Source organism: Suricata suricatta, chromosome 8 (genome assembly GCF_006229205.1).
Source record: "Suricata suricatta isolate VVHF042 chromosome 8, meerkat_22Aug2017_6uvM2_HiC, whole genome shotgun sequence".
Taxonomy (NCBI): Eukaryota; Metazoa; Chordata; class Mammalia; order Carnivora; family Herpestidae; genus Suricata; species Suricata suricatta.
Window position 1 is genome coordinate 3,211,764 of NC_043707.1, and position 10,039 is coordinate 3,221,802.

The following is a 10,039-nucleotide window of genomic DNA, read 5'->3' on the forward strand; positions in this document are numbered from 1 at the left end:
AACCTTACAATGTGACGTTATTTGGGAATAGGGTCTGTGCAGATGTAAGTAGTTAAGAGGAGGCCATACTGCATTAGGGTAGGCCCTAAGTCTGATGACCGATATCCTTAGGAGAAAAGCAGAGGACACACAGAGACTCACAGAGGAGGGGCTACGTGAGGACAGAGGGAGAGATCAGAGATGCGTCTACAAGCCAAGGAAGGCCAAGGATCCACCAGAAGCTGGAAGGAGGAAGGAGGACCCTCCTGTGGAGCCTGCCAACACCTTGATTTCTGACTTCCGGCCTCCAGATCATGAGAGGTTAAGTTTCTGTTGTGGGAAGGCACACGGTTCAGGGTCACTGGTTCCGGCGGCCCCAGGAGAATAACAGAGGGACAGCGCTGAGGCCTGGCCCACGAGGTCTTCCCGACCCCTCTCCCACTAGCTGGGGGTGCGTTCACCAGCCCCACGGCCCTGTCCCACCCGCTCCCCTTCTCTGCACACTCAGGCTACTTATTTTTAGCCACTGATGACATGTGCCTTATATGGTTCCCTATGCCGGTCAGGAGCAGGGACCGCCTCTCCCCTCCCCACCCCCTGGTCTGTAAGCTCTTTGAGGACAGAGAATCCGAGGGATCTTAACAGCCCTGACCAGGGGCCGAGATGCTGACAGATTCCCTTGATTGTTCATGTTTCGTGATATTTGAGGAAACCGATGGCAGATGTCATGCCAAAGGAACAGGGACAGCAGCGATGGCCTATAATTACTGCCATGGTCCTTTTAACCTTAAAAAGTATCTGGTATCAAAAAAACATTTTAAGCATCTGATAGCCATTTTTCAATTTTAGTCACCTAACAACGCCTGCTGTAAATAGGGCAAGTATAATTATCCTGTTTTATGGGCGAACAAACAGGTGCAAAAGGGTAAGGGGCTTGGTGGCGAATTTGTGACAAAGCTGGTGTTTGCTCCACACTCCGGTCCCTGTGTGCCCAATCCCAGGCTGGCTGCTCTGCTCCCAATATGGGCAACGTCAGCTGACAGAGCTCCCAGTGAGGAGAGCGCTGGCCTAACTATGAATTCAGGAGGGAAACTGAGGCAGGAAACGGCAGGAGAAAGGTAGATTTGCCACTGGGCTCCTATTCCCCTCACAGCCTGTACTCAGGCTCATTTCGGAGGCAAGGGTGGGCTCCCCAGGCCACGCCAAGTGCCATGGCTCTTTTCTAATTTTTCCAGACCCCTTCCTCGTGTCCTGACCCCCTGAGATAAGCTAGAGAAATAGATGATCTTTACTACCTGGCACTCCAAATAAAGGGTAGCAGGAAATGCAGGGGGGAAAAGGACCAACGGGTGGCCAGGAGCCTCTCTGGGGTCACAGGTGCCCAGGGCAGGCAGTGGGGAACCAGGTACGTCAGAGATGGGGGTGCAGGTGCCCAGGGCAGGCAGTGGGGAACCAGGTACGTCAGAGATGGGGGTGCAGGTGCCCAGGGCAGGCAGTGGGGAACCGGGTACATCAGATACGGGGGTGCAGGTGCCCAGGGCAGGCAGTGGGGAACCGGGTACATCAGAGAGGGAGTTTTCAAGGCAGTGGCTTTGTCAAGTCTTTACCTATCACCACCTAGGGAAACTTCTATGGGAGGCAACTGGGCTGGCTGAGTCCTAACCGATTGGCCACTTGGAGGAGGACCAGGGGCTGAAGTTTTGGCGATGAGCTGGTGGTAAGGCGGGGAGGGAGGGGGCTCCCAAACCCCAGGGCTCTCCCCTGGACTGGTTCCGGGCTGAGCTCCCAACACAGCCCACTTCCTGCGGGCTCAGAACTCCAGGCCAGACTTTGCCTGCACCTGTTTGAGCTCAGAATGCAGTCCCTGCTCTGGAAGGATCCAAAAATATCTGAGAGGGAGAAGGGGAGGGGCTACAGTATGCCAAGGTCTCAGGGAGCACCACCTGGCTCAGCATTCCAGACCCTTCGCCCCTCGAGGTGGTCTGATCCCCACAACAGGAGTGCCACACCCGAGCCAAAGCCAGGCTCGTCCCCACCCCAGCTGGTCCAATGCCCCCAGAGTCCTCATTCCTGGTTCCAATCACCACCGCCAGATGCTCTTCTTCTCTGCCTGCACAAACCACCCCCTCATTCATCAGACACCGTTAGGGGCCTTCCATGAACCAAGTGCCAAGCTAGGCACTGGTGACTCAGCCATGAGCAAATTAACCAAACATGCTGCCCCTGCCCTCGCAGAACTGACAGTCCAGCGACTGTCCCCTTCCTCCCAGTGCAGCTGAAACTCTGCCCCTCCGTGAGGCCGACCTTCCAGCCCTCCTGTGAACTCCAACCAGAGCTGCCCGGGTGTTTGTTACATTTTCTCTCACTGTGTGTCATCTCCCCAAATAGAAGTCAGCTCCTGGGGGGCAGAGAAATGGCCCGTTCCTGTCCGAGCCCTGTAACGCCCAGGACCTCATGGTGAGCACAGCCTGGCCTTGGGGCTGGAAAGCTGGCTTTTCAGAGAGCCCCTGTCGGCACCCCCTCTCCTGCCTCTCTTCAGTACCAGCTCTTGGTTGCTGCTGGGTCAGAATCTGTGTTTCATCTCATATCTTGTTAGTCTGTCTTTTTTATGTTTATTTATTTTGGAAGAGAGAAAGAACGAGAGAGCACAAGAGAGTAGGGGAGGGACAGAAAGAGGAGAGAAGAGAGAGAATCCTAAACAGACTCCTCACTGGCAGCTTGGAGCTGACTTGGGTCTCAAACCCATGAACCATGAGGATGATGATCTGAGTAGAAACTAAGAGTTGAACACTTAACTGACTAAGGCACCCAGGGACCCCTGTTTTCTGCACTTTTTAAATTTTTTAATTTTAATTCCAGTTAGATTCAGGTGCAGAATAGAGTGATCCCACACTTCCATATAACACCCGGTGCTGATCCCCACCAACGCCCTGCTCGACCCCCACCTGTATTTCCTCCATCGCCGTAGCCCCTGCCCCTCTGGTGTCCATCATTGTATTCTCTGTGGAGCAGAGTCTGTTTCTTGCTTTGTCTCTATTTTTTCCCTTTGCTTGTTTTGTTTCTTAAACTCCACATATAAGTGAGTCAAGGTATTTGTCTTTCTCTGACTTGTTTCGCTTATACTCTCTAGATCCATCTGTGTCGTTGCCAATGGTAAGATTTCATTCTCTTTTATGACTGATATCCCAGCGTGTGTGTGTGTGTGTGTGTGTGTGTGTGCGCGCGCGCGCGTGCACGTGCCACATCTTCTTTATCCATTCATCTATTAAGGGCACACCTGGGCTGCTTCCATAATTTGGCCATTGTAAATAGTTGTGCTATAAACATAGGGCGCATGTACCCTTGAAATTAGCGCGCCTGTGTTCTCGGGGCGAGCACGCAGGTCATAAGGTAGTTGCATTCTTACAGCACTTGCCTCCCATACGCTGCTTCTCGCTCCTAATCATGAATTCATTCTGTTCCCACCCAGGTAAGGCCCCCGCTCCCCTTTCTCAGGGACTCTGCACAGGGCCCTCCTCCTCCCCAGATCTGGCCACGCAGCCCACACCCGCCCTGAGCCCTTAGAGCTCTGAGTGGACAGAGAACCAGAGGGTCAGTCCCACCAAGGTGGTGAAGGACAAGGACTCCTCGGGGGAGGGTCCGCCTAAGCCTCGGAGGAGAAAAGCCTTTTCTCCTTGCATAGCACGCTTGCAGTGAGGCCGGGAGCCCGCCCCAGCTGAGCCAACGTTCCACTCGAAATCCTTCTGGGCCCAGGATTTGCAGTGAACGGAGCAGCGGAGACTGTCTCATGTGGTTCTGATGACAGGGTCCCAGGAAGACGGGCTCCTGGGACGGTGCCAGGCAGGAGCTGCCTGCTGGCACCACGGCCTCCTGGTGGCGATTCCTCCGAATCAGGCCGCGGGGCACACCCACCCCCAGAGCAGCCGGGCGGGGCAGCCTGCTGTCCGCACGCTGGGGAGGAGGCTGGTGCAGGCCGTGGCTGGGGCTATGAACAGCTGACCTCCTAACAGCAGGAACTGGTTCTGAGGCCCAAGCCCCCAACCCTGAGACCAGGCAGCTGAGGGAAACCTGCTCTGGAGCCCTCAGTGAGGGAGGATGAGGAAGTGACAAGCATGGGCATGTCCCTGCCCGGGACCTTGACTCTGAACAAAACCACCTTCGGGGCTGCAGAGGGATGGGGCTGAAACCAAAAAGGACAGGACTTCCCTGATCCCAAAATGAGCCCCGCCCGCCGGTGGGCGCAGCCAAGTCCTCCCAGCCAGGAAAACAGCCCAGAGGAAACCTGAGCCTAGGACTGTCTCTGTTCCACAAGAAGAATGAGAACCAAGGCTGACATCTGGGGAACTCACCCCGTGCCTCCCAGCCAGCTCCCGCTAAGTCACAGATCCTGGAGTCCAGCGACAAAGCTTTCCCCACTGCAGGCCCAGGAGACATTTTGAATGGACACCTCAGACAGTGGAGCTTGGGGTCAGACTGTGCTCTGTTCTCTACAGCACCTGGCTTGAGGGGGCCGGCCCACCAGCGTTGAGAAACTTAACTCTCAATGACACTGAAAAGCTGGGTCACTGCTTTCGTCTCCTGGCTCTGCCTGGTACGTGCTCCTCCCGCACCACAGACCAGGCTCTGGTCCTGGCCCTGCTGTTCCAAACCATGCCACTTGGGGTGAGTGGCCTCCCTCTCCACCTCACCGGTTCTTGGAACATCCGTCTGGTTCCTTCCCCTCACCCCGTGAGCCTCCAGGCCCTCCACAGCAATCCTAGCTGGGGCCAGGATCCCGACCCCCAGTTCAGCTCCCTGGCTGGATCCTGGGTTTGCCTCGAATGTGCACTGTCCCTTTGAGGTCTCCACGATGCTAGGACCTAGACACACCCTTCCTACACATCTCACATCTTGGGTCACTTCCCCTCCACCTTGTGTCTGCCAGTCCTGGCACCTGTCAGTCTCCTAGGACCCTTGCCACTGTCCATCTCAAATACTCCCTCAACTGTAAAACAGTTCCTGATCCACTCAGTTAAAAACCATCTCCCCAGACCCTCCCACCCCACCTCACTTTACCGGCGCCTCCCTCAGGACACTCATGCATGGTGTGTGTGTGTGTGTGTGTGTGTGTGTGTGTGTGTGTGTGTGTGTGGCCACAAGGCAGAAGCAGCCCAATTTCCCGTACTGGATTGTAAGCTCGCCAGGGATGAAACGCCCGTGTGAATTCGCCCAGTACCATACCTAAACAACAGGAGGTACATGATAAATCTGGGAGGATTAGTACACAGTGAGATGCGGCGAGTTGTGGAATGAAAAGGCTTTGCACCCAGGCAGTATTTAAATGTAAGGGGTTGTGCCGTGAGGGGGTCTGGATTTGGAGCAGGGAAGGTGTCCACGAGAGAGCTAAGCCCAACATCCCACAGCAGCAGATCCCACCCCTGCCCACTCTCCCGGCTGTGCCCTCGTTCCAGGGCAGGAGACACAGCACCTAGACCCATCCTTGGCCCTGGGCTCCTCTCAGAGAGGAAGAGCCACTTCCTCCTGTGTCTGTGGGGAATAGGCTCCTTCCCAACCCCCCACTCCTATGTGAGAAGTAAACGTTCAGGTGGATGCAGCTGGCCTCATCTGGACCCCCTTCTGGGGGAGCAAAGAAACCTGAACTCCAGCTCGGACCTGCCCTGAACCAGCTCTTTGACTTTCAGCACCACACTAAACTGTGGGACAAAACCAGCATGTCCCAAACTCTGATTCCACAGGCCACTAAGCAAGGTGTGCACAGCCATTTGCAAATCCCAGTGAGCACTTTGTAGACTTGAAGGGGGAAGGGTCAGACTAGATTCTCCTTTGGGCTCATCTGGCTGCACTGAGCCAGGAGTCACACTTGCAGGGTGGGGGGCACCACAAAGGCTTATGCCCTCTCCCCAAATCCCCTGAGCTCATGACCCCTCCCACAGTGGATCGCAGCAGCTGGGCTGCCCTGCTGAAGGAACATGAACACAGTCTCTTTCTGGAAATGGCCAGCCTGGTGGGTGAGGAGGCACCGCAAAGGGGTTCCTGATAGACCTTCATCTCTCATGAAGGTGCAGGTCAGCCCCAGTGGGCACCAACTTTTCGCCATTAGGATGGCAGGGTGGAGGCCAGAGCAGGCTGCAAGCAGGCCAGACAGGGCTGGGCTGGATGAAGGAGCAGGCTCAGAATCTCCATCTGCCCCAATCTCTGCAGCAAGCAGACAGCAAGAAACAAAGAAGTCCCGAATCCTGTCTAACAGACACACCAGCGGCTGGGACCCAAATGCTGTCTCAGCTCTGGCCGTCCCCCATCGCCCCACTATTGAGAGGAGGCAGGGCAGGAGCTCCGAGGTGGGGTGAGGTCATCCCTAATTCACTGCCTGACCTTGTAGACATCTCTCGTTCCTCCGGCTTTCGCTCTCTTACCTCGACAATACTCAAGGCTGCTTTCCCCTGTCCTTGAGCGGGCCAAGTCCCCAAGACAAAGAGGAGGACCCCATTGGTCACAAATGCCCAGAGGCCAGGGGCTGGGGGGCAGAGACCCACAAGGTGTCTGGTGCTGGGGCGCCAGCAGCTCTGGCTGTGCCCTGGCATCAGGAAAGGTATTTGGTCCCTTGCTTGGGAACAAGAAGAGGCCACCTCAGTCCAGAGGACCACGGGAGCAACACGCGGACAAAAGAAGGAAGGGACACTCTATAGAGCTTCCTCCACCCCCAGGGAGCAGGAAGCTGGATCAGACAGAAAGTCACGCTACCAACCACCCAGTGGCGAGTGACACAGGATAGAAATGAGGGCCCAACGGTAGGGTGGCAAGTTGAGGAGCAAGGCTGCTGCCTTCGGGTAAGGTGGCATTTACTTCATGGCACAATTCCAGCGGGAAATCAACCAATAGCCAGGACTGTCCTCACGGGGGCAGGGAGAAGCCACCCTCATGGCTGGACCGTCCTAGTGGGTACAGGAGAGAGCTGTCTTTCCAGTAATCCGCAGCTGGAATAGTGATAAAATTCACCCAGGGGAAGAGCCCTCGGCCTAAGTGGAGAGAGGAGTGAGGAAAAAGGGGACCCTGCGTGCGGTGGACAACCCTCCCCGAAAGCCAGGCCTGGGCCACGCCGCAGCGCCCAGGAAGGAAGACGCATGCGCAGAGAGGATGTTCGAGCTAAGGGCCTGCCTGCCGCCTTCCCCCACCGCAAGACCCCCAGTCGGGCCTACGGAACGTTCCCCATGGCCAATTCTCTCGTTGGGAGGAGAGAGGATGTCCCTAAAAGGCTGATAGTCCTGGGCCTGCCGTGTGGAAGCCGGGCAGCAGCTGGGGCGGGGCGGGGCGGGGCAGGGCAGGGCAGGGGCTGCGAAGGGGAGGGGGCAGCAGCGGCGGGGCTCAGGATCCAATTACACGGCTGTTTCCATACTTAGCCACCTGACAGCCGCTTGGAATCCTCCCTGCCCCAGCCACGGCAGCCCTGCAAGGCCCAAATTAACTCAAGGGCAGACAAGGTCAGGGCCCAGGGGCCGAATCCCCCCACCTGAGTCCCTAACCCCTGAGGGAACAGCTTCTGCTCCTGCCTGCTCCTGCTCTCCCGGTTGGGACAGGGACCTCAACACACAGAATCTAAAAGATCCGAGCAGCCGAGGCTCTGGCCCCCGTGGTCCCCTGTGGAGATGAAGCCTACTACTCATGAAAACGTGGAGCAGGAGACCCAGATGCCTGGGGGTCTCCAGACCACCCCTAATGCATCACCAAGGGGGAGCCAGCTCCAGAAGTCTTGGAAGAAGAGAGGTGACAAATGCTCTGGTGTCCCCTCCAGGCCTAGAAATAACCCCCGTGCTGTAACCTGAGCCACTGCCTCTGCCACACAAAGTGCTGAGATATCAAAGGAAAACCATGCACACATGCCCCAGCCCCCTCCGGTGGAGCCCCCAGCCCAGCCCAGCCCAGGGACCCCCTGCAGTGAACTGTGTCCAATCCCCAACTCCACCTCCAATCTGTACCCCACTGTGCCGCAGACAACGCCCAACTCTGTGCACCCGGTCCTTAGTCATGCAAAGCCAGCCCCCTGCCCAATCCCCCACCTGGTGGGAGGGTCAAGCCAACTCAGACGTCCAGGGGCCCCTCCATTTCCAAGACTGGGCTGTCTGTCTAGAAGGGTCCCCTAGTCTTAACTTTTGGGGTCCTCTTCCCCAACATCTACTGGCCAGACCTGCCCTCTGGCTCCTGGCCCTTGGCTCAGGCCTCATGCCTGCCTGCACCTCTGTTCACTGATCCCACTTTCTCTGGCCTCCCCTGGAGCCCCTGACGTCTCTTGGGTTCTCACCATTTTCTCCCGGGCCCCAGGGAGAAGGGAATGGAGATGATGCCAGGAGTCAAGGTCTACCCTCAACCTCAGGAACCACTGGAGCCTTCCCTCCCCCACCCCCCTGCAGTGAAACCTAAGACCTCTGGGCGCATGGGGGTCGCAGTCTGGCCCGGGTGACGGGTGAGGGTCATACCTGTTTGTCCTGGGAGCAGGAGCGATGCCACAAAGCAGCAGAGCAGGACCAGCGCCCTCATGGTGACTGCCAAGAGAGCCCAGCTGCTCCTCGCCTCTATTTATAGGGCCGGTGGCAGCGCCGGGTGGGGGAGAAAGGGTCACACAGTCACTAGGGCAACTGGGTGGACGTGATGGGGAAGCGGCACAGACCCTGACAGGCCGTGCGGAGGCTCACTCTGCCACTGCTGTGCCAGCTGCCAGGCCCCGGAAGGCACAGCCTGGGCCGGAGTCTCTCCCCCCAGCGGCCCTGGGGTCATGTGACATGGGTCACAGGGCAGGGGTGGTGGAGAAAAAATGGGGCATCCCTTGGGTTAGGACTAGGGGTTAGGAACCCAAGCCTTCTCAGCCGCTGCACTAACTTGATCTAAAGTCTGGGCCAAGTCACTGACGTTGACCTGCCTCAGTTTTCTGAATGAAGGAACCATAGGGCAAAGCGAGAAAGATTCTATTTGGCAGCCAGTGACACACACTTCAGCCCCTCCTCAAAGGTCAGGAGGGTGAAGACACAATAGTCGGCTAAGGAAACCTGCAACATCTGACCTTTGAGGTAGATGGCTAGGAGCTTAACCTCGGGCTTCCAGAAGATACAGAATGCTGACACCTTGGGAGGTGTCAACGGGGAGCCAGGAGAGGTGTCCCATGCTGTGATGTAACACAATGGACAGAGAGCCATTTCCAGTGACATGGGGTTTCCAGAATCTTCTGTCATGTCTGCAATGTGCTATATGATGCAGTTTTCCTAATGGCATATGATGGCCCCTAAGTGCCAGTACTATGAAGCTGAGGGACCGCAGACATTGGTTTGTCCGTTGGGGGGAGGGTGTCACTGTGAGGATGGCAGTCGGCCACGGACCAGAGGAACTGAAGTCAACCGGCCAGTCTTCCATGGGCTTTACATCTAACACAGCTTTACTGAGGTCTAATCCACCTGCAGCACAGAACGCTATTCAAATTATGTGTGTGTGTGTGTATGTATATGTAATGTGTATATATATGTGTGTGTATGTATATATATATACACACACACATATATCACCACAATCAAAACAGAGAACAGACTCCTCATTTCCCCATTTTCTGCAAGCCTCCCCGCTCCAGCCCCTACCCAGCAGCCCCTGAGCTGCTTCCTTCACTATACATTCTGTGTGTTTGCATTTCCTAGATGTGGATATAAATGGAATCACATCGTATGTGTTCTTTCTTATCTGGCTTCTTTCACTCAGCATAATTATTTTGAGATGTGTCCATGCTGCAGTTGCGAATCGATAGCTCATTCCTTTGTATTCTGGACAAGATTCCACCGTATGGACTGACCACGATTTGCCATCCATTCTCCTTGTGAGAGACACGGGGTTGTCTCCAAGTTTGGGCCACTACCAACCAAGCTGCCGGGAGCATCTGTATACAGTTCTGCTGATCGATGTCCACTTTCGTTTCTCTCCAGTGAATACCCAGAGGGGAATGGCTGGATCGAATGGTAGGGGGTCCGTTTAATCTTTTCCTAAGGTGATTGTGCCGTTTTATGATCCTGCCACCAGCTCCTCCACA

The 10,039-nt window shown here is 56.0% G+C and overlaps 1 protein-coding gene across 2 annotated transcripts in view; it reads right to left on the minus strand.

Annotated features, from left to right (window-relative positions):
- SRL (sarcalumenin) overlaps positions 1-8,659 on the minus strand; it is a 36,609-nt gene extending 27,950 nt beyond the window's left edge. Inside the window, exon 1 of one of the 2 annotated variants that reach the window (XM_029946007.1) lies at positions 8,451-8,659. In XM_029946007.1, coding sequence (XP_029801867.1) covers positions 8,451-8,511 — 61 coding nt within the window. In that variant the 5' untranslated portion in view covers positions 8,512-8,659. The remainder of the gene's footprint in view (positions 1-8,450) is intronic. The other variant, XM_029946009.1, reaches the window with a different exon arrangement.
- Between the last annotated feature and the right edge of the window lie 1,380 nt (positions 8,660-10,039).